At 53.8% G+C, this 26,589-nt stretch overlaps 1 protein-coding gene across 4 annotated transcripts in view; it reads right to left on the reverse strand.

Annotated features, from left to right (window-relative positions):
- PDE2A (phosphodiesterase 2A) overlaps positions 1-26,589 on the reverse strand; it is a 90,795-nt gene that overhangs the window by 24,416 nt on the left and 39,790 nt on the right. For all 4 annotated transcript variants that reach the window (XM_045817962.1, XM_045817963.1, XM_045817965.1 and 1 more), the window contains 2 exons: positions 7,006-7,095; positions 3,158-3,246 (listed from right to left, as the gene is read on the reverse strand). In XM_045817962.1, coding sequence (XP_045673918.1) covers positions 3,158-3,246; positions 7,006-7,095 — 179 coding nt within the window. The remainder of the gene's footprint in view (positions 1-3,157; positions 3,247-7,005; positions 7,096-26,589) is intronic.

Consider the following 26,589-nt stretch of genomic DNA (forward strand, 5'->3'; position numbering starts at 1 on the left):
AGAGGCTTTAGGATGGTGGGAGGCACAATAAGAAGAGGAGAGCGGCAGGCTGGGGACGGAAACAGGCTGAGAGATGGAGGCGGGGAGCCCAGAAGAGGGAGCTGAAAACTTCCACAAAGCCCCAGGCCCAGGCAGCCCTCCAGGGTCTCTCCCATGCATCCTGAGGCCCCTCGCAGCTCTCGGAACCCAGAGCTGGCCCTGCCCTCACATGCCAGCGTCCGATCCTGTCACCTCATGGAAGTTCACCCTGCGGCCCCGAGAGAGCGCATGGGATTGTAACTGCAGCCACGTTGTTCTGGCTCCCAGATCTCCCAGCTCCCAGCCCAGGGTTCTGCTTGTGGACGGACCGACTCTGGTACAGGCACCTTTTCTGAAAACTGGATCTCCCTTAGTGCCGGGCAGCTATGGAGCAGACCTCCTGAGGGCCTCCATCTGGGTCTTGGAAAAGAAGCGAAGGCTGGGCTGGTCGAGATGGAGACGGCAGGGAAGGACTTTGCAGAGGAGAGCGCATGCGCGCCAAGCACAAGGAGGCAGGAAACTGAAACACACTGGGAGGATGAAGCTGGGCGTCTGCGAGCCCGAGGAGTGGCGGGGGAGGCCCTGGCATGCACGGCTGGGTAGCCGGTAACCTGCTTACTGCCCGTGGCCCATCTCCACCCTCCCCACCCCCGTCCTCTGCCTCTCCCCTCGGCCCTTATCTGTCTTTGTGACCTGCCTCCACTTCACACCTGCCCTGTTGGCCAGCCCTCCAGGGTTTCCTGGAGCAGCAGCCCCTGCACTGGGCACCACCTGCAGCTCGGGCTCCACCTCAGCCAGGCAGGGGGCTGGCCTTGGCTTCCTGTTGGAGCCGGTGCCACAGAGGACACCCCTGGAAGTGCCCTGTACCCAACCCCACCCATTTTCTAGAAAAAGAGACTGAGGCCAAAAGAGAAGTAATTTTCTCAAGGCCACCCGCTATGTCAGTGTGTGGGGATTTGGGGCTGGAAGGCCAGCAGCCCCTGAGCCCCTACTGTGCGCTGGGCACTGTGACAAGCACAGGCCTGTGTGGCTGCCATTCCAGTGCTCTTCCCCCTCCACATACTTATGTCTCAGCCCTCGTGGGGGAGGTGGGCTCACCGCCAGATGTGGGGGTGGAGGGCAGATTTCACCCCCACGCTTCACCGCCCTGAATGGACTTTGATCTCCATGTCCCAAGGGACGCCCCCACCCCCTCACCTCTCACCAGCCTTACCTCCTCAGCCCCCTGGGACTTCTGAGCCCTGTCCCCCAGCAGGCACGCCCCTCCCCATGCCACAGAACTCTGGGCTAACGGCACTGAAACATTCCCTCCTAATTGTCTGTTTTTGTTTTTGCTTTTTTGTACCTTTTCCAAAGGCTTCACTTAGTCTGAAGTGATTGAGGGTTAGGGGACACTGAAAGGGTCTGAGCCCCCTCCAAGCCTCCTGGACCGCAGACCCTCATCCCCAGCAGCAGGAAGCTTGAGAGGAGTGTTGGCAGCCCCAGAAGGGGCAGAGTGAACCTGAGGATGCTCCTGCCACCGTCTGAGCCCACGATCCTGGGCCCCTTTCCCAGGGAGGCCTTCCTCGGCTCTCTGAAGAAACTTCCTGAATAGGGCAAGTTCATATTAAGCAAAGCTCTTGAGAATTAGGGGTGGGGGAGCTGGCTCAGAGGAGAAAAGGGGACATTACAGTATTTTTTCCCCCTTAAGATTCCGAAGATCTCCCAGCCCTATTCTGCCATCTTACAGATGGGCCAGTAGAGGCCAGAGAGGAGCATGGCCGGCTTGATTCACCTAGCCCCTGGAAATGCTGAAGGGGAGGGAGAGTGTCACCCACCACCCGCCCTGTGGGGAAATCAACTGGGAGAGGTGGAGGTGAGAAGGCTGTGGGGTGCTGCAGAGGGAGAGACCCAGCACCCAGGAACCGGGGTTCCGAGCACCTGGACCACCAGCATGCCCTGCATCAGCACCGTCAGTGTCCCCAAAGTTCTTCCCATGGCCTCTGAGAAAGGTGAGCATCTTGCCAGCCCCTTCTACTACCTGAAAAAGCCATAGCCTTGGCCTTCCCGACCTGCTGGAGAAGCTCTCCCCCAGGGAGCGGGGCGCTGCCTTCCAGGAACACACCCCATGCCCTCTCAGCCCCCAGATCCCAACCCAGGGGTCCCTGGCCCTGGATGGGCCTACAGTGCTTAGAAGCCAGTGAGCACCTCCTCCGAGCCCCGCCCTCCTTTGGACCCGCACTCCAGCCTGTCGACGCTTTCTCGTCTGACAAGTTCCTCTTCCCCTCATTGTTCCCCGAATGGCCAGGAGCCAGAAGACCACGTCCCAGGCCTGGCTCTGCCTCATACTAGGTGTGTGGCATTGGACACGCCTCATGTTTGCCCATCCAGAAAATAAGGAGGCTGAATTCCTAGGCTCAGAGGTGTCAGGCGCCCGTAGGGCACTGAGCCCATCTTCCTAAAGTCAGTGATTCGAATACTCTGTCTTAACGAAAACAGAAGCAGATATTTAGCATTCATACAGTTTTAAGTGTTTTACATGTGCTAGACTCATTTAATTCTCCCAACAGCCCTGAGATAAGCACTATTATTATCACCACTTTATAAACGAGAAAACCAGAGGCACAGAGAGGGCGAGTGTCTTGCCCGAGGTTACACAGCCAGCAAACGGGGAGCTGGGATTCAGACCCAGGCAGTGGGGCTCCAGCGCCCACAGCAGGACAGCGCCTCTGCACACTCTTCTCAGATACCCATGTCCCCTGCAAGGCCAGCAGTCAGTGATTCCAAACCCTGTGATTCTGTGATTCTGCGAGAACCTTCCAGGCAGTGTTTCTAGCCTGCTGGGGTTCTAAATGATAAACTGCAGCCCTGACATCCCAAGACTCGTCTCTGAGGAGCTGCAGCAATTCAGAAGAACTCTTTCAGAGAAACCCTACCAGCTGGCACGTTCCCTGTGCGGTTCACTCCCCCAGCCCAACACAAAGAAGACATTGCTTCTCCCCTCTATGCTGGGGTCAGTGGCACAGCCAAGAAACCCCACCTGGCAGGGAAGCTTAGGTCAAGGTCAGATGGGGAAGGGCAAACCAGGTGACCTTGAAAGGTGCCCCAGGCCTGAGATCCTTAACCATGAGGGAGGGCGGTAGGACGAAGAATGGCTCACCGGACTTTCCCCTCCTGGGGCAGCTCGTGGGGTGGGTCCTCACACACCAGCCGGGACTCTCTGTCCAGCAGGTAGGTGTAGACAGTCTCCTAAAACAGAAGGCACTCGTGACACCCTGCAGACAGGGCCTCTCAGCTGCCCAGTTCCAGCCTGTATACAGTTCCAGGTGACAAGTTCACGGACCCTCTGGGAGTGGGTGCAGGCGTCTGATTGTGTTTACTCCCCAGGTAATTCTAAATGCAGTCAGGGTGGGAAAATTCCCTTATGAACTCACCACTTCACCTTCTCTGCTTAGAAGGGGTTCTGGGCAGGCAGTGACCCATGGCCCTGTGGGCTTTTCTTACTTATAGTCCTAAGTCCAAGGCACTAGGATGGGGTCTGAAGGTGCAGACAAGTCTCCCACGCCCACCCCAGAATGTTTCCTTGCCATGGCTCCAACCACAGCCAACAATAGCTGAGTGTCCACTCAGGGCCCTACTGCAGGAGTGGCTTAGAATGCTCTGGAAGCTTTCCTCCTACCCCAGCAATTCTACAAGAAACCACACATTGTGACTCAAGCTGGGAGGACTTACTGGAGGAAGTAGCCTTAACGCTGTAACTGGAAGGGAAATTAGACTCATTCAGGGAGTGGGCGAGGCACAGGAGAATGGCTCTTGGGCTAAGTAGCAGCTATGTAGGTGGGAGAGTGCTGAGCATTTATGGAACTGATAGTGAGAGTAGGGGCACAGGAGATGGGTTTGGGGGCCACCAGGGCTGAGCTGGAAGGGCCTGTAAACCAAGCTGGGGGAGGATGCCAGGGGCTGCTGCCAGGTGGAGGGGGTGTGGGGTGAGCCCTGAGAGACAGGAACAGATTTATATTTTGAAATGATCACTTCCCAGAGTGAGGTCAAAGCTCTGCTCAAAGCTTGTCAAGTCTTTAGCTTGTCAATCCACCCTCTCCAAGAGCCCAGAGCAGGTCTTAGTAAAATCATTTGCCTTCACTGACCCACACGTAAAATTACACATTCCCTCCAGGCAGGACTGGCTACTCTTAGGGCTCTACAGCCAACCCCCATTCAGCACAGCCTTGCAGAATATCTCCATGACCACACTGTGTGTGACGAGGGAGAGCCAGATGCCAGTGCTGTCCAGCAGAGCCCACACTCCAGTGAAGCGGCACTCTCAAGCTCAGCTGAGTATCCTGAGGGATGCTGTTATCTCTGTGGGATAATGGAGAACTATGCTGATGGTATCAGGGAGGGCTTCTGGAGGAGGTGACACATGAGCCAGGTATTGAAAGCCCACCCTCAGAGAGTGTGGAATCCTTTTCAGCAAAAGTAGTTGCCTTTGGGCCCTGGCTGGCGTAGCTCAGTGGATTGAGTGCTGTGTGCGAACCAAAGCATCACAGGTTCGATTCCCAGTCAAGGCACATGCCTGGGTTGCAGGCCAGGTCCTCAGTGGGGGCTATGTGAGAGGCAACCACACATTAATGTTTCTCTGTCTCTCTTTCTCCCTCCCTTCCCCTCTCTAAAAATAAATAAAATCTTTTTAAAAAACCCTTAAAAAAAAAGTAGTTGCCTTCATGACTGTGAGTCCTTAATCCTATCAGCCACTCTTGTTGCCTTTGGCTGTCCCCAGCCAGACCCCACCCTCTCCCAACCCTCAGGAGTTGGCCCAGACACAGTATGGTGTGGGACGGTGATGGCAGGGGCCTGAGAGGAGTGAGAGGGGCAGACACAGGCAAGGCCTAGAGCCCTCTTGTCCTCCTGGGTGAGGGTCCAGGCAGGGAGTTCAGGGGTGAAGAAATCAGTGGGAAGGAGACCACCCACTCCTCATCTATATCCAGCCTCCTTCTTGTCGTACAGCCGTGTAAGCAGCCCAGGAAGGGCCTGTGGGAGGTGTTCCTTAGAGATGAAGAGACCCCCACAGCACCCAGGGTCTCACAGAGAGCCCTTCCCTCGCAGGGAGAGGGGTGGATGATCTGGGGGTGGGGTGGCAGAGAGGACAGCTCCTTACTTCATATCCGCTGCCTGTCTGCCTCCCACCCCCTCACCCTCCTCAGCCTCTGGGTTAAAATTAGCTGAGCTCATTGGAGAGAAGAAGGGAACTGTTTCAGACACATCAGCACCATCTGCATTTGCGGCTGCCTGCCACAATGGGTGCTGATGAGGGAGCCAGGTGCTGGCACGGTCCTCACCGTGGGGCTGGAGGGGTGGGGGTGGGGCGGGGATGGGATAGGGAGACCCCTCCCCCCAGTCTGAGGGCAGAGCAGACCTCCCATTTCCCCACCTCTGTTTGAAGGCCGAGCCTCTCCATGCAAACCAACCAAAGTCAGGACTTCCCCAGCTCAAACAGGTCTCTTGAATGAGCCAAGGTAGACATTACCCACTGTTCTGGGAACCCAGGCACCTAGACCACGGCTGTCTGTCCAGCACCCAGCTTTGGGACGTAACTAATCCAGGGCAGGGCGTCTCGGTGGGCACAGCCGGGCACCCGGCTTGGGAAGGCCTGGCCAGTCGCCTCCTCCTCCCCTCCCAGGACAGCCTCCTCGGCCACAGCGGGGCCCAGGCAGTCTTGCAGACGCAGACCTGCCACCTTCCCTACCCCCTCCTTTCCAGATGTGTCTCCACCCCAGGCCAGATGTTGCCTCAGTCCCATCCTTCTCCGGAAGGATTTATTTTTGGGTGCCAACGCACCACCCACTTCCTGAGGACTTTGTGCTCAATACAGCTCACTCATCAGCTCTCCTCTGGGCTCTGAACTTCTAGGAGGTTTCGAGAAGGCAGAGCTGAGGAGAGGGAATGAGGGTGCTCAGGTTCCAAGCCCCATGTGTCTTTGTCATGCTGTGTGACCTTGGGGGAAGCACCCACCCTCTCTGGGCCTCAGGTGGTTTATCCATTAGCAGATTCAGACACAGCTGGCCCCAGGGGTAAGGGGTTCACCTTCTGAATTACCCTTATCTCTTGAAGCAGAGGTTGCTCTTGGCTGGTACCTAGAGTAGAGTCCCCGTTCTAGGATATGGGGACTCAGTCTAGGCATCTCTTCCTCTAGGAAGTCTTCTGTGCCCCTTAGGCTGGGTCAGAACCCCCTCTCCAGACTGATAAGTCCTCTGCTTCCCTCTGTGGCACAAATGAGACTTTGCTGCTCTGGGTCTTGAAGGCTGGTTTATCCATCCTCCTGCCTGAAGGATGAACGGTGACGACTGCAGCCAGGTTGGGGGTGGCCTGGGACAGCTAACGAGGGGCAAAATTTCCACACCAAGACACTCCGGGCTCAGGACACCACGGTGACCAGGTGACCATGGGCCCAGGCAGCCACCCTCCACCAGCACGCATCTTCGACCTCATCCACGGTGTCGGACGGAAAGGAACTTAAAGGTTCCCAGAGGCTGTCTCGCCCGGCCCGCTGTCTCCAGGCAGGACACCTTCCATCAGCACAGACCCATTCGTCAAGGCCGAGCCCCAGGCCAGCACCTCCCAGGCCTCGCATCAAGTGAGTTCTTTTCCACGCCTGCCCTCACCTCCCCCTGCTGTATGCATTCCAAAGCCCACGTGATGCCACTGCATCCCCGATGCTATCCTAGGTAAATCCCTTCTAGTATCTGAGCCAGGATCTTATCAGTTAAGCTGGAAGGCCGCTCCTGTCTCCGGCCTTCCCGGATTGCTACGTAAATTCAGTCTTCGGGGTTTAGCTTCACCCTCCTCCTCTAGGAAGCCCTCTCCAAACACTCAGCTGACCCCTTCACTTCCCCACAAGAATCCTCTTGGCAGTAGCCCTTTCTCTTCCTTCCTGCTTGACCCTGTGTGAGGTATGGCAAGGAGCTGGGCAAAGGTTTGGGGGGCAGGGGAAATGCAGAGCCAGGCACCTACCACTCTGGGGAGCACGGCTGAGAGGGCCTCCTTGACAGCCCGGTGCAGGCCCGCAACGTCGATGACAGAGCCCAGGCTCAGCAGCGCATCCTGGAAGAGAGGAAAGGGCGGTGAGGGCCTTTGCCAAGTGGGCCAGAGCCGCTGAGCACACACTCCCAGCTTAAACCAGAGCCCGAGGCTCTCCGACACTGGGACCCCAGGATCTGAGGATCTCAGAATCCAACAAGTCTTAAGGCTTCTGAATGTCCAAGTTCACTCATCTCACAGATGGGAAGACTGGGGCTCAAGGAAGGGCCAGGGACCTAAGCAAGGAGCTCACAGTGAGCCAAGAGGTCAAGTCTAGGCTCAACCTCGGGTTTCTTATCCCTTAGCCAAGGACAACTCTGGCATAGTGAAGAAAGTACAAGCTTCCACAATAAAACAAAGCAAAACAAGAAAACAAAAAAAAAACTCCTCAAATTTTAAGTCTAGACCCACTATTTATTGGCAGCGCGTGCCTTGGTCAAGCCACTGAGCCTCCATCTTCTATCTCTAAATTGGAGGCAGCTACGGCTCTCTCCCTCTACAGGCTGATGTGGAGATGAAATGAAACTGAGCCCTAACAGGTGCCTCCCAGATTATCCACGCAGAGTAGGTGTTCAGCTAAACACCTGCTGAATGTGGGTCCCACTCACTTTCCTCCAGGGGAGGTGGTCTCACCCAGTCTCATTTTTCAGCCTAGTGAGGGGCTGGGTTGGGAGTAGCAAGGGTCCAAGGCAGGCCTGAGCCACAGTTGGGCCAGCTCCTATCTAGATGGGGGCGGGGGGGTGGGGGCAGGAGAAGTCAGCCTTGACTGCCTCACAGCATTCCCAACCCAGGAACAGGCATCGTCCTTGGAGAGCCGGAACAGAAACAAAGAAGGTCCCTGCTTCTTGCTCTATTAACTCGGCCAGAGTCACAGCGATCAAAGGGAAGGGTAACAGAACAGGGGGTCCGGGGCCAAGGCAGGATCATGACTCATACTGTTCACTCGGCCAGGCCCTCCCCACTAGCCCTTGGAAGTTTCTTTCTGGTATCTTCCCTGTGGACGGCTGGGTCTGTGTTCAAAAACCCAAGTGATTATCTGTGGAATGAAGGAGACATGGCTTGGCCCCCATTCGTGTGAAAATAATATGAGGTTGAGGGTCTTAGTGGACTGCAGTTTCAGCAGGAGCCCATAGTGTGATGGCTGGTAATGAACTAAAATGCTGAAACTTCAGGCCGTATTGACAAAGCTCTGTTGGCCTGAGTAGAGAAGATGAGTTACCCTGCTCCTGTAGTCTGATCAGACCACCCCCAGTGCGCTGTGTCCGAGGTAAGCACAGGATGAGACTCAGAGTAAGGAGGGAATTGGAAACCAAGTCCTTCATCTGGCTGAGACTGAAGAGCCTGGGGCACCTAGCCCGAAGCCAAGCAGACCCAGGGGTCTCAGTCTTCAACTCTAACCTGCCAGGCCCTCCAGGGCAGGGGGGCTGGACTCTGTGACCCCAGGGACAGCCTGGAGACCCATAGTATTGCATAAGAGGATGCCCTTGGCCCAATGAGATGAAGGATGTTCTTCCAGGCAAAGCCATGCCACGTAGGCAGAGGCCACCAGGAGAGACAGAGGGAAGGAGCTCCCCACAAATAGGCTACTGCCCACTTTTCAGAGAGGCTACAGAGAGAAGTCCTGCCCTGGGGTCCAGACTGCAGCTCCAGATTCCACCCTGTCATCTTCTTGGCTTCAGTTTCCTCCCTACCCTCCCACCCCTGTGTTCCCAGGAGCGGGAGCAGTGGGCTTTCTGCCCACATGTTCACTTGGTATTGCTTTCTGCAGCCCCCAGCCTCCCTCTGATCCCTGCCACTGCTCAAGGATGAAGACACATTTCGATCACAGAGATCTGTCTCTGCCCTCAGACAACAGAAACTGCTGCTTCCAAACAATGCAACTCCCAAATTGGATCCATTGTCCTCAGGTACTCCTGTCACAGGGCACATGCCCTCGGCAGCACACAGAACTGACTGCATGGCCACTGGCCTTCACACCTTCGCACAAACACGCCAGCACGCCTTCAGACACCCTCCCGACAACACACACAGAGGCTCACATGGGAGCAGCTATTTCCTTACGGATTCACAAGGCCAGGGCTCAGAAACACCTGCTTGCTCACACCAGGTACATGTAAGCTATTGTTGCCATTAGAGGTCAATTCTGCAGACTAAAGAGGGGAGGGAGAGCCAATGCTTCATTATAATCCTGAAATAAAGTCTGCCAATCCAGACTCCTCAGCCTGCGGCTCCCAAGGGAGGGTGCTAGAAGGTGGTGCTGGTTTGGGTCTACTCTGGACTGGAGATGGATGGGGTGTAGTAGACAAGCTAAGCGCTGAGGGGCCCTGTCCTGCAGTCTGATCTGAGTGTGCTGTGGAAGTTGGAGGAGAGGGGCCAAGGTGATGAAGTAAGCCCTATGTAGGGGGAGAATTTTTTCAAAGTCACGGGCTTGGAACAGTTGTGTATCCCCATTTGACAGATGAGAAAACTAAGGCACAAAGAGGAGCAATGCCCTATCCGTGGTCAGCCAGCCAGTCGGGGAAGAGCCAAGTTCAGAATCCAAGTCTTTGGATCTCCAGACCCTGTTGGGCTCCTGCTCTGCACCTGACCCCCAGTTCCCTCTCCAGGGGTTTTAGAGAGAACAGTCTGTCCTTTGTTCTGATTGGTGGGCTCCTGGACCTGCCCTTTATTTGGATTGGGGGATGCCCTGACCTGTCCTTTACTGGAATTGGTAGGTGCTTCTCTGTCCTTTGTTCTGATTGGTTAGTTTTCTGTGACTCTTTAGGCTAAGGGCAGTGATGGGAGAATGGGATAGGAAACTTGGGGAGAGCTAGGGCAGCTGCAGGGAGGGGGAGTCACATCCAGCCAGAGTGGGCTGGGTGCAGACTGGCCAGTGAAGCCTAGGGCTCTCTGCCTGTCATCCTTCTGTCCACGCACTTCCTGTCCTGCCATGCCCGGCCCAGGAGCGGGGGGTGTTGGGTGCAGGAACTACAACCGGGAAGGGTCACTTCACCTTCACCCTCTGAGAGTTCTTCAAGGCTTGCTCAAGTGCCGCAGCCTCCTCCCGGAACCGATCTCAAAGCAACATTTCAAAGCAACATCACCTCCAGTGCATCAGCTCAAGGAGGAAATAACTCAAATTACAAAGCCTAAGAGATGGGAGCAGAGCGGCTGCCCCGGAGAAGGGAGGAGGGAATCAGTGGGGAGCAGCTGAGCATGGGAAGTGGGGAAATGCCCCTACGGGAGGCACGGGTGGGGGACTAACAAGGCTCAAGTCAAGGGCTGGAGCCTCAGCAATCTTAAAAAGAAGAGGAAAGGGAAAGTTCAGACGGAGCCCCACCTGCTCTCATGCACATCTACTCGTGTCACACATATACATATCACCATGCACACACCACTGCCCAAACACACGCACACACATGAATAAAAATGCAACCATATGTAAAATGCACACACAAATTGGCACTTAGCATGCACGCACACGCGCACAACCCAGGCTCAGGATGGGGTGAAGGAAGGTCACATTTCCTGCCTTCGAAGCTTTTTTGAACAAACATCAGTATAAATGTCAGCACAGCCAGGCAATTTCCCAGACCACAGGGGAGAACTGGTGTGTGTGGACACAAGCAGCGATTTGCAGTCCGGTCTCAGACAGACCACAGAAGCTCTGTGTGGCCCTAGCAGGCTTCTTTCCTCTTCTGAGCCTCAGTTTCCTCAGTAAAAATGAGTCCATCCAGGTCTGCAATGTATAGTTTTACGTTTTTTTGTTTTGATTTGGCATGGATGGATGGGTGGAGCCTTCCTGCTTTCCCCAGCTCCCTACCTGTAGCTCTGTGGTTGGAGGCAGTGCCACTCAGCACCACAGACAGTGCCACCCCCACCTACTAGTCTCGCACCCCAAGTACTAGGAAAGGGAGCTTGTTCTGTTCCAGAGGAGGCGGAGTTCCTCTGGAGCCAGCATTGGGTCTGCATCAGCATTTCTGCACTCATTCGGGCAGGGGAGAGGGTATGGACTAACTTACTTCTAACTCCTTAATGCCTAAGATTATATGAAGCCAATGACCTTGGCTTTGTGCCTTCCGGTGCCACCAGCACAGGGACTAATGCCCTTCTTATGGGTCAGTGTCACTGTCACAACCCATTCTCCTGTTTCATCTCCCTGGGTTTCTTTGTCTTTCCCACCTCCATTAACTACCTATTGCTCTCCCTGCTGCCTAGAACCACCCCTCCATCTCTGGAAGAAAGCCTCACAGTGCCCCGCATGGTGGCCTGGAAGAAAATCAAACATCAAAGTCATATCAAACCCAATAGTCAAGTACCTCCCAAGACTCAAGTTGCGTTACTGGGATGGGCAATACATACTGATTTTTCCAGCTCTGCTTATGCTAGGTCCCCTGTATAGCCTGGGTGGGGGGACCTCCTCCCTGGGCTTTGGTGTCCTCTTCTCTAAAGGAAGGGGGTTCGTCAAGATCCTCCAGGACCTTGGGGCCCCTTTCCCTCTCTAGTCCTCTTTCCTTCCCTCTGGGGCTGTGTGTGTCTCTCTTTCATGCTACGTCCATCCCTTTCACAGGCTGTCCCCCCATCTCACCTCCCAGCATCTCGATGTGTTTTCCCACCTCCAAAGTCTCTCTCCTCTTGTGCCTTCTCCTGCACACTCCTGCCCCCACCCACTCCTGTCTGTCCTGCCCACTCCATCCCCAGCAGACCTTCAGGGAGTCACCTGGAGAACCCAGGGAGAAAGAGCCTGACCTGAGATGGGCACCCACAGAATGAGAGAACCCCATAAAGGCGCCCTGTTGAGAGAAATCAGGCGTGCCAAGGCAGATGCCATCTATGCTCTTTCACTTCCTGCCTCCTGTTCTGGTGGGCAATGTACACAGTCCCTTATCTTCCCAGAGAACAGAGCCTTTGAAGGCAAAGGAGCAAGTCTGCCTCTGTGCCCAGCATGTGCCTGGCTCTAGCGGCCCAGATGCTTCATCAGGATGACTGGCAGAACTCTCCAGAGGAGGCCTCCTAGGGACCAGGCCAGAGTAGCCCCCTGTGGCTGGGCCTCAGACCCCAGCCTGAGCCTGAGCACGGCAAGTTTATTCTGTGACTGTCACAGCTTCTCAGCATGCCTAGCCCTGTAGACTTGGAGACTCTACAAGGAAGTGGGAGAGGCAACCCCTCCCTCTCACCACCCACATTTGCCACCTGCCCAAGGAGCTTGCTAACAGACATTGTGCCTTAAATACTCAGAGAAGACCTGCGCAGGAATACTAATATCCTACAGATCCAGATCTCCCCTCAACCAGGCTGAGCTGAACCGGTGGCAGGAGAATATAGAGGGGAGAGGCTCGGTGACCCTCGGAGACAGGATCTGAAGGAACCAGGAGGAGAGAGACCCAGGACAAGCTCGAATGGCAGTGCCCTGCTTGCCTGGCTTTGGGAAAGGGAAGGCATGTTTCTCAAGTGCCTACTGTGTGTGAGAAGCGTCCACCAGCGGCTCTCAAATGTGAATGTGAATCCCCTGGGGGGTTTGTTAACATGCAGATTGCTGACCCCCCCCCCCCTGGAGTTTCTGATCAGTAGGCCTGGGATAAGGCCAAGAATTTCCATTTCCAAAACACTCTTAGATGACGCAGATGCTGCTGGCCCACAGTTGGAGACCCAGGAACAGGCGCTGTCTCTAACCCTCCTGCAAACCCTGGGAGGTGCCTGTTTGATGGTCCTGTCTTATAGGCGAGGGGGTTAAGGATCAGAGGGGAGGGACCTGGCTCAGGTGAGCATGCCCATCCTCTGGCAGCAGGTCCATGAAGGGCCTTCTCAGGGAAGGTCCCAAAGGAGGGTGCTGAATGGACAGAGTGGGATAAGATACGAGGCTATTGGGTGGGACAGTAGGGCCCTGTTTGGGACCAGGACATATGGAAGGGGCCACTTAGAGCTGAGGAGGCCAACCCTAATGGAAGGGCCTGCCCTTCCCCCTCCTCCTTTCTAATCTTTCTCTTCCTCCCCTTCCTCCTTTATTTCCTCTCCCTTCCTCCCCTCCATCTCCCTCCCCCCGCCCTTCGCAGACTCCAGCTTCAGTTGTTACTCCAACAGGGCCGCGTCTCCAGCCTCCGAGCCACACTGGAGACACGTGCACTGTAGAATACACCTGAGCCCGGTCCTGGCGCCCCCCAACCCTGGTGAGTGTCCCCCTCCCCCCAAGAGCTCACCCTTCCTGTGGTCACAACTAGTTCCTCCCAGGTCCCTCACCATTTCTAAGCCAGTCTCAGCTCTACTTTAGCTCCTGCCTCCTCCAAAATGCCCTCCTGATTGTCCTGGGGCTCCCTGGATCTCTCAAGGACTAAGTTTGGGGGTGGATGAGGGGTGAGAAGGGGAAAGGTGTTGGGGAGGCAAGGAATTGTGGGAACACTCAGATCTCTGAAGGTCTGACTCACGGGGATCCCTCAGTCCCTAGCACGATGGTGAGGCCACGAAAGGAAGGGATGGGGAATAGCCAGAGTGGGCAGAAAGAGGGAGGCAAGAGCTGGGTGTGGGGAGGGGAAATGGCCTCGGGGGACAGACCTCAGATCCAGAGACCAGGACAGGTTCAGGGCCCCTCCTGCAGCTTCAGCTGCCTCTCCACGCGGCAGCGCCTACAGTGCCTCCATCCCCAACGCCCATACCCTCCTCCATGCCGCTGCCCCCTCCCAAGGCATATCATGAGCAACCCCCTCACCACTGCTGTCCCAGTCACCTTGGTCACCTGGTGTCCCTACTGTCCTAGACTCTTAGTCAGAGGTGCATGTGGGCAGAGTTAGGCAAAGCAGGCAGCCACAAGGAGGCAGATGTATGCTTGCTGTGAGTCAGTCATACCACAAAGGAGAAGTTTAAGCAGTGCAGAGGGGTTAGCTCCCTGTCCCCAAGAGTATGCAAGGAAGGAGGAAGGGTGGGCAGGCTTCCAGATAGTCTGTGCCCAGAGGAAAGGTCTTGGTGAGCTTGGCTCTCCCTGACTCTGTCCCTAGCTCTGTTTCTGTCTCTCAGTCTCCCTGGCTCTCCACGCCTGTCCCTCTTGCTGTCTGTTCTTCCGTGGTACATGTCTCCCACTGCCTCACTGCTTGGTCCCATTACTGTCCTTGGCTCTATTTTCAGGGCCTGGCCCATCTCAGCTGTTCCCCAAATCCCGGGGTGGGGGACAGTATGAGAAAGAAACTGCGACAGACAAGAACCAATTCAGAGGCAGAAGAACAGACAAGAGTGAAGAGGGGACCTTAGGGACAGGGCCTGGGGAGTGTCATATGGCCAGGGTCACAGAGCCTCTGTAGCCCCGAGAGGAAGACCCTGAAGACAAAACCAGAGCTGGAAGGAGTGGGGTCCACCCATTCCCTCTGCACTGGCTCCTGGCTCACTCCTCTCGCTGCCCCTGCAGGAATGTGTGAGCACTTTTATTGTCCCTAAAAATATCTCCTCTGTATTGGGGGTTGGAGTCAGGAATCCTCTGGGCAGGGTTCATGTCAGGCATGCCCCAGCCTCTGGGCTCCCATCCACTGTCCCCCAGGGCGGAAGCCTCTGTGAGTTGCCCCGAATCCCTACACACAGCCAAACAGAAGTCTGTATCCCCCCTCCCTTACATAAGACTGCCCTGGCTCCTGGGCCCCAGGATAGGCTCTCGGGGCCCAGGCCTTGCTGGGAGCTGTTTATAAAAATCTAAGCACCTTGACATTGGGTCTGCTCTTCCTGGTGATCCAGGCTCCCCTGCTCCAGCCTCTTCCCAACTTCCCAAGCTTACTCCCCCCACCCCCACCTCTTCATGTCTTCCGCCTCCAGGTTTCGGCTCCTCCATGTCCACCTCCTGCACTGTGATGTCCTCTCTTCTCCCTTCCTGTCTTTCCAGGCCTGGCCCTCGTCCCCTCCTCCCCGCTGCGCTACTCTGCTCCCCTGGTCCTGTCCTCCAGTGTTTGCCTCCCCTGCAGATCAGCAAGGGTCTGAGCTGCAGGGGCCCTGAGCAGAGGTTGGCACTGAGGCACAGCTCTTCTCCAGGGAGGGGGGCACTGGTGGAAAGATGCTGCAGGCTCTGGGGCCCTGCACCCTGCCCTGAAATCTGGACCCTATTGGCCCCTCCATCTCCCCTCCCCAGCTTCGGTATTTTTCCTCTGCACCCTGGGCCTAGAATGTCTCTCAGTTTTAGTCTCCAGGGGAGAGCCCATGAGGTCTCACCTCCTCCTTCCCTCCATTTTCTAGATGGAGGAACTGAGACACAGGGAGGGGAGGTGATGGGCCATTGAGCCCACCGAAAGTGGGACCTGGGCCTCAGCCGTGCTGCATCCTTACGCAGGGTCCCCATCTGCAGAGACCCTGTCCATCCGCAGGAGCACAGGGGCAGGGTCCTCACACGACCTACCACTCCACCCACTCCGCCCGGGAAAGCAGCTTGGCATCCAAAGTTGTTTGCCTTTGGAGGGCCCAGGAAGCCAGAGAACAAACATCCGGAGTCTGCAGAACTTCTCCCTCCTTTCTCTCCTGGGGCCCGGGGCCCGGGAGCCAACGGGCGTACATTCTCGCAAACACAGCCCTGGACTGGGCAAACGTGGGGCCTGGGAGAGCTCGTGGGTCGCTGTGCCTATGCATCCATGGAGCTCCTTTGGAAGCCCTGCAGATGACCTAAAAAGATGATGACGCCCACCCCTCCATCCCAGGCTCCATGTAAATTTTGTCTTGAAAATAAAAATTAACATTGCTTTTGTGTGACTTCTTTTGACTGCAAAGTTCTGGATGCACTCATCAAAACTGACACACTCATCACAACGGACCTTTTCTCTCACTTCATGGGAGCTCCTACTTTGCTGGTGACTTAAGCACATGTGTGGCCTGCCCATCAGTCGTCTGTAAATCCTGACCTTAGGTGTCATCATGTGACCGCAGCAGATTCTGTCCCTTGAGTCGCTAGGTGGACATCTGCGTGACAGCACACAGGTCTGTGATGCTGTAGGAGCGTGTGTGTGAGAGTTAAGTGTATGAGCACCCCTGTGTCCATGCCGGCACCTGAGCCATCGGCACATGCAGCGACTGTCTCAGCCCGTGTCAGCGTCTGTGTGAGCCTGGGTGTATGCAGGGAACGTGCGGCTGTCTGAGGGACTGTGAGTGCACCCCTGGCTGGCTTTGACTCCAAGTGAGAGATTGAGTGCATGGCTGAGAGTGTTGCCCTCTGTGCATGTGGGGTTCTGATTCTCGTCCTCTGTGCACCCCATCCCCTCTGCCAGACCCGGGCTCACACCTTTACCCTGCCATGTGTCGCCTGTGTGGCACTGGACAAGTCTTTTAACCTTGATGGTGCCTCCTCCCAGCACTGCTGAGAAGACTGAACTGGAACCATACGAGTCCTGCCTAAGCTGGCTCCCAGCAGGGGACTAAGCCACCTCTGTGCAAGTTAGAAAGAGGTGACCCTAACCCCCTGGGCAAATGCAGCCCTGAAGGGCGAGGGCTGGCAGTGGGAAATGGGCTGGATGTCAGTGCTGACCCCCCTCTGTGGGGGCCCTTGTGCAAGGTACAACCTGTGAGGTTAGAAGCAGTAGCTCTGCAGGTGACCGAGAAACAGCAGCTCCCTTTCTTCCTGCCCCCACTCCAGGTGTGCAGCCTGGGACCAAAGGGCCTCTGACACTGGGACTGGAGTGGACATGTTCCAGATGAGGCTCTGAGGACACCACCCCCTCTGAACTTCCCCTGAGGTTTGTCCCCTCCCCCGTCCACCCCTCCCTCCCCAAAGCCCAAGAGAAGGCCTTCCTGAAGTCGTGAGGGGGACAGAGAAGACCTGGGATGCAAAGACCAGCTAGCTGGCCAGAGGCTCAGAGACCCCTGCTCCCCCAGCCCAACTCCCATGGTCAGACAGGGAGGCCGAGACATAGAAAAGACCAGGGGCCCTCCCAGGGGCACAAGTGAGCCTGGTCAGTCCACACTTGTCTCTCAAGGCCTCTATCTGCAGCTGGAGTTAGGATATTCAAGCTCTGGACTCTGTTGGCTCCAAAACGAAGCCCAAGGGAATGGGTAGGGGACCCGAGAGACAGGCATTTCCAGACCTGTGTCCTCAGCTGTTGGTATCCATCCCCACTCTCTCTACCCGGGCCAGATCCCCTGCTGGTGTGATTAACCAAATTACGAGGTTTTTTTCTTAAGTAAATTGCATCGGTCTAATTGAATGAGGCTGCAGGGGCCTGGGCTGGAGGCTGGTAATGGGTGAAGATGGCAGGAGCCCGGGAGGGGAGGGTGTGGGAGCAAGTGGGGGGTGCACTGACAACTCTAGGCTGGAGACAAAGGGGTGCAGACATGGGAGGACATAATATCACCCATTCAACACACCCTCTCTGCACACCCCTGGCGTCCCTATCACTCCAGGTGCCTGGGCCAAGGGACGTGAGGAATGTGCTCCCCAAGAGACCAGTGAGCATTTGCTTAGTGCCAGATATTGTTCATTTAAAAGCACTATTTCATGTAATCCTCCCAACAGTCCCATTCACTACTTGAGGGAATTCAAGCTCAAAGATAAAATGATTTGCTGGATGAGAGAGCCAGACAGGGCTGTCTGATGCCACAGCCCTTGCTCTTGCCTGGTATCCACAGCATCCCATGGGTGTGCACCCACCCTGCCTCCAGGAAACCTTCCTGAAGACTTCAGAGGAAGGACGCCTCACTCCAGCTTGGACACCATTTCTGGCCCTATCAGGCATTTCTCCTTGTCCACTCCATGCTGGTCAGCAGCTGAGGCTTGGGCTAATCCGCATGGATTACACACACCCCATCATCCACAGCATACCCACTATCCTTGTCACTCCCATACAATGTCCCATTCATCACCCCAGGACAACATACAGGGACGTGATTGCTGTCACCTTCATATGGCATGTCCCACATACTCAGTGGTACACAGTGATTTCACGGTGTCTACAGGGTCACACATCACTGGTGTCACAGGGCCACAGACAATGGGACTGCCACCATCACCCTCACTGAGGGTGCCCTGTCCTCAGTGCCACACACCCTGTTCCCCATGTCCACAGTGTCACCTTGCACAGCATCATCCACACAGTTCCACTCTGGCTCTGTGTGGCCACGTCCCATTTCAGCATCATTCAGGACCTTCCAACATTAATCAAATCCACCTTTGGTGAAATGGCTTAATGTCTGGGATTTACTTTAAAGTACTTTAGCAGCTCTGCCTGGTGTAGCTCAGTGAATTGAGCACAGGCCTGCGAAGCAAAGGGTCACTGGTTCAATTCCCAGTCAGGGCACATGCTTGGGCTGGGGGCCAGGTCCCCAGTAGGGGGCACTTGAGAGGCAACTACACATTGATGTTTCTCTCCTTCTTTTCCTCCCTTTCTCTCTCTCTAAAAATAAATAAATAAAATCTTTAAAAAATAAAATAAAAGACTTCAGCAAAGCAACCTACAAAATGAAAGAAAATGTTTGGAAATCATATATGTAATAAGGGGTTAATATTCAGAATATATTTCTAAAGTCCTACAACTCAACCATAAAACAAACAAACTGATTTAAAAATAGGCAAAGGACTTGAATGGACATTTCTTCAAAGAAGATAGATGAATGGGGGGGGAAAAAGAAAGTGAAAAAAGATGCTTAACATCACTAATCATTAGAGAAAGGCAAATCAAAACCAAAACGAGATACCACCTCATACCCATTAGGATGACTACTATCAAAAATTAAAAAAAAAAGACTTCTGGCCAATAAGGAAGCACAGGTAGATACACTTTGCCTTCTCACACAACCAAAAGAAGGACAACAACAAATTTAAAAACAAAAATAACCAGAACGGTCAAAAAATCTAACTGTATGGAAGTCCGACAACCAAGGAGTTAAAGAAGAAACATTCATTCAGACTGGTAGGAGGGGCAGAGATGGGCAGCCAGGGCAGAGAGGACTTGAGACAAGGTAGTGGCTGGAGGACCAGGCGGTCCCACATTTGTGTGCAGATAAACCAGGAGGAACAACTGGGGAGCAAGACAGACTGCACAACTCAGGATTCCAGCAGGGGAAAAGAAAGCCTCAAAACCTCTGCCTGAAAAAATCTGTGGGGGTTCCAGGGGTGAGAGAAACTCCCAGCCTCACAGGAGAGTTCACTGGAGAGACCCACAGGGTCCTAGAGTGTACAAACCCACCAACCCAGGAATCAGCACCAAAGGGGCCCAATTTGCTGGTGGGTAGTGGAGGAAGTGACTGAAATCCAGCTGAGCAAGCAGCACTGTTCCCTTTCCAACCTCTCCCCCACATACAGAACCACAGTGCAGCAACATGGGTTGCCCTCCCCCCCCAATGAAAACATAAGGCTCCACCCCTTACAATGTAACAGGTGCATCAAGACAAAGAAATATGGTCCAAATGAAAGAACAGATCAAAACTCCAAAAATAGAACTAAGTGATGAAGAAAGCCAACCTATCAGATGAAGAATTCAAAACACTGGTAATCAGGATGCTCACAGAAATGGTTGATTATAGCTGCAAAATAGAGGAAAAAGTGAAGGCTATGCAAAGTGAAATAAAGAAAAATATACAGGGAACCAACAGTGAAGGGAAGGAAACCAGGACTCAAATCAGTGATTTGGAACAAAAGGAAGAAATAAACATTCATTTGAGACAGAATGAAGAAATAAGAATTCAGGAAAAATGAGGAGGCGCTTAGGAACCTCCGGGATAACTTTAAACATTACAACATCTGAATCATAGGGGTACCAGAAGGAGAAGAGGAAGAACAACAAATTTAAAACTTATTTGAAAAAATAAAGAAGGAGAACTTCCCCAAGCTGGCAAAGGAAATAAACTTCCAGGAGTCCAGGGAGCTCAGACCCAAGGAAGCACACACCATGGTACATCATAATTACATAGCCAAGATTAAAGATAAGCAAAGAATCTTAAAAGCAGCAGGAGAAAAGGAGAGAGTTACCTACAAAAGAATTCCCATAAGACTATCAGCTGATTTCTCAAAAGAAACCTTACAGGCAAGAAGGGGCTGGAAAGAAGTATTCCAAGTCATGAAAGGCAAGGACCTACATCCAACATTGCTCTATCCAGCAAAGCTTTCATTTAGAATGGAAGGGCAGATAAAATGCTTCCCAGATAAGGTCAAGTTAAAGGAGTTCATCATCACCAAGAGCTTATTTTTTTAAAGATTTTATTTATTTATTTTTTAGAGAGGGAAGGGAGGGAGAAAGAGAGAGAGAGAGAGAAACATCAATGCGCAGTTGCTGGGGGCTGTGACCTGCAACCCAGGTATGTGCCCTGACTGGGAATTGAACCCGCGACACTTTGGTTCGAAGCCCGCACTCAATCCACTGAGCTACACCAGCCAGGGCTACCATGCCCTTATTATATGAAGTGTTAAAGGGACTTACCTAAGAAAAAGAAGATAAAAAATATGAACAGTAAAAGTCAACAAACTCACAACTATCAGCAACTGAACCTAAAAATAAAAAAAAAAACCAAAAACCCAAAACGAGCTAAGCAAACAACTAGAACAGGAACAGAATCACAGAAATGGAGAAAACATGGAGGGTTATCATCAGGGAGAAGGAGGGGGAGGATGAAGAGGAGAATGGGGGAAAAGTTACAGGGAATAAGCAGCATAAATGGTCAGTACAAAATAGGGGGAGGTTAAGAATAGTACAGGAAATAGAGAAGTGAAGAACTTATATGTAGGACCCACGGACATGAACTAAGGTGGGGGAATGCTGGAGGGAGGATGGATGCTGGGCAGAGGGGAATAAAAGGGAGGGAAAAAAATGGAACAACTGTAACAGCATAATCAATCAAATATACTTTAAAAAATAAAAAACAAAAAAGAGACAGAAAATAGCAAGTGCTGATGAGGATATGGAGAAATTGGAGCCCTCTTAGTACACTACTGATGGAAATATAAATGGTAAAGCTGCTATGGGAAACAACATGATGTTCCTCAGAAAATTTAAATAAGATTATCATATGACCCAGCAATTCCGCTTCTGGGTGTATATCCTAAAGGATTGAAAGCATGTTCTGGCTGGTGTGGCTCAGTGGATTGAGTGCCTGCCTGCAAAGCAAAGGGTCATTGGTTTGACTGCCAGTCGGGACACATGCCTGGGTTGCAGGCCAGGTCCCCAATAGGGGGCGCCTGAGAAGCAACCACACATTGGCGTTTCTCTTTCTTTCTCTCTCTCTTCCCCTCTCTCTAAAAAATAAACAAATAAAATCTTTAAAAAAAGAATTGAAAGCATAATGTTGAAGAGATTTGAAGAGATATTTGTACAGCCATGTTCATAGCAGCATCATATACAACAGCCAAAAGGCGGGGGCAAACCAGGTGTTCATCAGTGGATGAATGGATGAACATGTGGTGTGTACATACAATAAAATATCATTAAGCCTCAAAAAGGAAGGAAATTCTGGCACAAGTGACAACTCGGATGAACCTAGAGGACATTATGGAAAGTGAAGTAAGCCAGTCACAATAGGACAAATACCGTGTGATTCTACTCACATGAGGAGCCTAGAGTAGTCAAATTCATAGAGACGGAAAGTAGAGTGGTGGTTGCCAGGATCTGGGGTGAGGGGAGCTCTTTAAGTTTTGTTTCGCAAAGTGAAAATGTTCTGGAGATTGGCTGCACATCAGTGTGAACTTACTTAACACTCCTGAACTACATGAACCCTTAAGAATGGTTACGATGGTAGATTTTATGTTATGTATATTTTACCACAATTAAAAATTTTTTCAAGTTAATTGAAACAAGTCTTTATTAACTTTTAATATCAGAAAAATAAAATTCTTATGGAGAAAGAGAAGTAGAGAAACATCAATGTGCGGGAGAAACATTGGTTGCCTCTCACACACACCTGGCTGGGGACCGAACTCACCGCCCAAGCATGTGCCCTGACCAGGAATCAAACTGGCAACCTTTCAGTGTGCAGGACAATGTCCAACTAACAGAGTTACGCCCATCAGGTCTTAAAAATTTTAAATAAAATACTTTAGGAAAGAAAATGAAAAAAAAAGGAGGAAGGAGGGATCGGTGAACTAAATGTATCCATATCTTGGTAACTTAGATTTAGGTGATGGACGCATGGCAAGTTTACTATATTCTCCTTTCTATTACTGTTTTTAAATATTCCATAATAAAGAACTGTACTCTCCTTTGCACTCACACCCCTTTCCAGGGCCCATGCCCCTTCTCTGCACCCCGCCACAGACAGCGCTTCGAAGGCCTGACTATGCTGTCCTCACCTCCCTCTCACCATCTGCCCAGGCCATCTGGCTACTGGCCCCACCTTTCTCTTTAATCCTCACCCGAGGATATGTTTATGGGTCCTAGAGAGAGAGGAAGGGAGAGGCATTGATGTGAGAGAGAAACATTGACCGGTTGACTCCCGCACTCGCCCCAACAGGACACTGAACCCACAACCCTTTGGTGCACAGGACGGTGCTTCAACCAACCAAGCCACCTGGCCAGGACTCCAACAGGGCTCTTGTCCGACAGACCTGTGCACGTGGTCCCGACTAGCACAGCTGCCCCATCGCCCTTACCTCACTGTGCGGCAGCCTCCCTCTTCCCTTGAACGTCTCCCCTACCACACTCCTGGGCTCCTCCTCTGTGTCTTTGCTGCTCCTTAACACACCCCCGGCCTAGATGATGGAGTAGGCGGGACTCAGGGACTGGCTCAGACCTTACCTCTCCAGCCAGATCCACTGTTTCATAAACCAGCTATGCCTGCCAACTCCCAAATATATCCCCAGCCTGGCCCCTGCCACTCACTGGACCTCTTCACCTGGGTGTTTGACTCATGTCCAAACAAGTTTCATTTCTGCCTCCTTGTTCCCTCCCGTCCCAGTAACCCTGACCTTCCCCCAGGCTTCACCCGTCTCGGTAACATCTCCGCGCTCCATCACTTGGTTCTTCAAGCGAGAAACCTGGGAGCCACCCTCCATTTTCCCACTGGCTCATCCTCTCACTTACCAGCAAGTCCTGCATTTCTACCTTCCAGGTATCTCCAAAGTTCATCAACTTTTCTCCAAGTCTTCTGCCACCCCCTTAGCCCAGGCGCCACTGCCGGGGCTGCAGTAGCCTCCAGCTTGTCTGCCCGCCTCCTGTCAGCCCTTCCAAGTCATCCTTCACCAGCGCTCTGCAGCCACAGCGATCCTTCAAAATCACAGATTGAAGGGTGTCGCTTCCCTCGATGAACCCATCCGGTCTCCCATGACAGTGTCATACACAGTGCCATGTGCTCACATTTCACACTGTCACCACCATCACACACAGCACCACACATTCAATGTCAGGTGCAGGGTCACACAGCATCACACACTGGTTTTCACACACCTTTGATGTCACTCCATGTCGCACTCTCGGTTGCACATTCAGCCTCACTATGTGCTTGGGGCACACACGCAGCTTCACAATTCTGTGTCAGACACTTGAACCACAAACTCAGCACCACACCTGTCATCGCACAGTGTCCTTTGTCCGTGTTTACGTATTTGATCCTCCTTGTCACACCCTCATGTGTCACACACTTGGTATCACCCAGCATCACAAAACCAAAGTCACTCAGTGTCACCATGTTACACACTTGGTGGCACACCCACTGTCTCTCAGCCTTCGACCAGTGGTGTTACACACTCAGTGTCACTGTCACACCCAGTGTCACACTCAATGACTCACCCCTCTCCCCTCGGCGTCCCATGATTGAGGTCACTTGTCACAAACTCAGCGTCACACACTCAGAAGATCACCGCCTGCCCCACAGTCAGTGCCTCAATGTCACCTTGACATCATTCTGGGTGCCACAGGCTCCCTTCTCCCCCGCCACGCAAGGCAGTCACCAGAGCTGCTGCCCCTTGTCAAGGTTGCTTCCTGTTGTTGTGCTCTGAGTCCTCAGCCACTGCCTGTTCCCAAGGATTTCCTGTTGTCAGGGCTCCCGCCAGGCCTGGCCCGGCCTGGGACACACGGCCCAAAGCCCCAGAGCTGGCCAGCAGAGCCCTGGGCCCCTCTGCCCCTCATTCTGGCTGGACCCGTGGGATTTTCCCCCTGTTGAGTAAACCTCACCCAGTCTCAGCTTGTGCTTCCGTGTTCCCAGCCTGTCCTGGCTTCCCTGAAAGGGCCTCTGCGCCCTGCCCCCCTCAGAGTACCCAGGCCTGTGCTTCCCAGGAGGGGCACCCGGGGGCAGCCTGGAAGAAGCTGACTACACTGTCTGAATAGCTTGGGACAAGAGCTTAGCTGGTCTAAGGGCTCAGTCTGAAGCTGCTGGGAGCCAGAGGAGGGGGACAGACAGTGGACAGGGAAGGACAAAGGGTTAGGGGGTTAGAGAGTTAGGGAAGGCTTCCCAGAGGAAGGCAGCTGAGAGCTGGAAATTAGAGGAAAAAGAAATGGCACCCCAGGTAGGGGCACGAGACTGGAGCAAAGGCTTGGAGGCAGGAACCAAGGAGAGCAGGGCTGACAAGGAAGACGATAGGAAGTGAGAAAGGAGAAGTTTATGTTGGATTTGGAGAGAAACTGGTTTCTCTCCTCTCCTCCAAACCAGTATTCAGATTCTGGCTCCAAGCAAAGCCTCAGGGCACGCCCTTCCTGCCCTGCCTTTGGGCCCCACGGATTGCCCCCAACAGCTGCCAAGCCCCCTCACCTCCTGCCCCAGGTCATCCCGCAGGAAGGACACGCAGAGGCCAGCACACGCTCCCCACACGGCCTGAGATAAATATTTCCCGAGAAACGGAACTTGTTCTCTCTGTGTTTACAGCCAAGGGCCAGGCGGGGGTTGGGGTGGGGGGGGCGCTGGCCAGAGGAACCTCGTCCTGGACCCAAAGCACCTAGCCCAGCACTGCCTCAGACTGGCTGTGCGCCTCTGAGCAGGTCCCTAGCTCTCTCTGAGCCTCCATTACACACCCACAACAAGCCAGACCTCCCTGGGCCTTGGCCTGCGCACAAGCTTCACTCAGTGTCAGCTTATGGCTTCTCTGGGTGTTAAGTCTCTGGTGTTGAGTCTACTGTTCAGACTCGGCTTCTCTGATGACAGGACCTGCGTCTGCTCATCTCTGCCCTGTCCTCAGTCAGTCAGGGGTATGAACAGATGGATGGACAGCCAGACAGAGAGGCGGGCTGGAGTGGCAGCTGAGACCGCCTCCCCAGCCCCGAGTCCCCGCACACCCCAGGCCTGGGCAGCCCAACAGGTGCGCACAGACAGATGGCGGGGCCTCAGGGCCCCTATGGATGCCAGATGCTACTCTGAGTTGTTGACAGCAGCTCCCTTGGGGCCATGGGGCATCATTGAAGCCACTTGCTCCTGATGTGCAGAATCTAGGAGGAGGCTGGCACATCTGCCAGTGAGAAGCACTCACTCAAGACTCTTAAATACAGACCCGAGAAGTCCCACTTACAGCAGCCATTCCAGACTCACTCCCATGCTCCCCGCCTAGTCACCTGGGCTCCACCGACAAGTCAGCCCTTCTCCCAGAGGGACGGATGCCCTAGCACAGGCTGCTCCTTTTGCCTGCAAAGGCTTTCTCTGCCCCCACGGCAGTCCTACCTTACAACACCCCCCGGGCTCTCAGCCCTACCTATCACTCTCCCACCATGCTGGGGCCACTCATTCACCGTCCTGAGGTCACCATTCCAGTGACCTCAGCCTCAGCCCAGACTCTGAGACCAAGTGGCCCTTAGCCCAGGATGCAGGGCGGAGGAGAGTGTTTGGAGCTGGGTTCTCAACACCGGACCAGCCTCCCGCAGCCCCTTCTAGGGCTGAGTCCTTTCACGAGGCCCCCTCTCTGCTGCCCCCAGTCCTGTGCTGGTCCTTGTGCCCTCAGGTGTCCTCTCAGAAGCTGACCACATGGACCTGTCTGACGGTCCAGTTGATCTCTCATCAGCTGGAGCGGCCTTGACCCTCCCCATCCTTCAGAGTCCCAAGGCTTCCTCTACCAGGAAGTCTCCAAGACTGGCACCAATCCAGCAACTGCCCCCTCTGGGAACTACTTGACCCCCCTCACAGTCCTTCCCATTCAATCAAGAAACGTTTATTGAGCATCTACTACATACCAGGTTTGTGCCAGGCCCCACATGGACCCAGGAGAAACCAAGGAGATAGCCCAGGTTCCTACCACTCAGGTGTTTACAACTGGATGGGAAGGGATATTAACCACACAGGATAACAAGTTACCTGACTGTAAGCTCAGGGAAGCTTGGGGGCTGTGAGTGCCCAGGAAAGAGAAAAGACTGACTTGACCTTAGGTAGAGAGAGCAATCTGAGAGGACTTCACAGAGGAGGTGACATCTAAAAAGTAGTAGTTGAGGGGGAAAGTGGGAATGTCACCCCAGAGAGAATGGTCAATTCGAGCAAATGCAGTGAGGCCAAGAAGAGCTGGTGTTCTGGGGAGGGAGCACTGCCATGTCTGCGGCTTAGGGATGAACGTGGCGGGGCCCAGCGGGCAGGGCTGGCGATGCCACGCCAAGGGGCCTTTACTTATCTCATGGGTAGCCATGAAGGAGCCAGTGCGGGCAGAGCATTCAGGTGCTTAGTGTGGACGCCTGCGCCCTTGTCTGTGTCTGCCCC

The sequence above is a fragment of the Phyllostomus hastatus genome, unplaced genomic scaffold, assembly GCF_019186645.2.
Source record: "Phyllostomus hastatus isolate PE091 unplaced genomic scaffold, TTU_PhHast_1.1 phas_scaffold_317, whole genome shotgun sequence".
NCBI classification, from domain to species: Eukaryota; Metazoa; Chordata; class Mammalia; order Chiroptera; family Phyllostomidae; genus Phyllostomus; species Phyllostomus hastatus.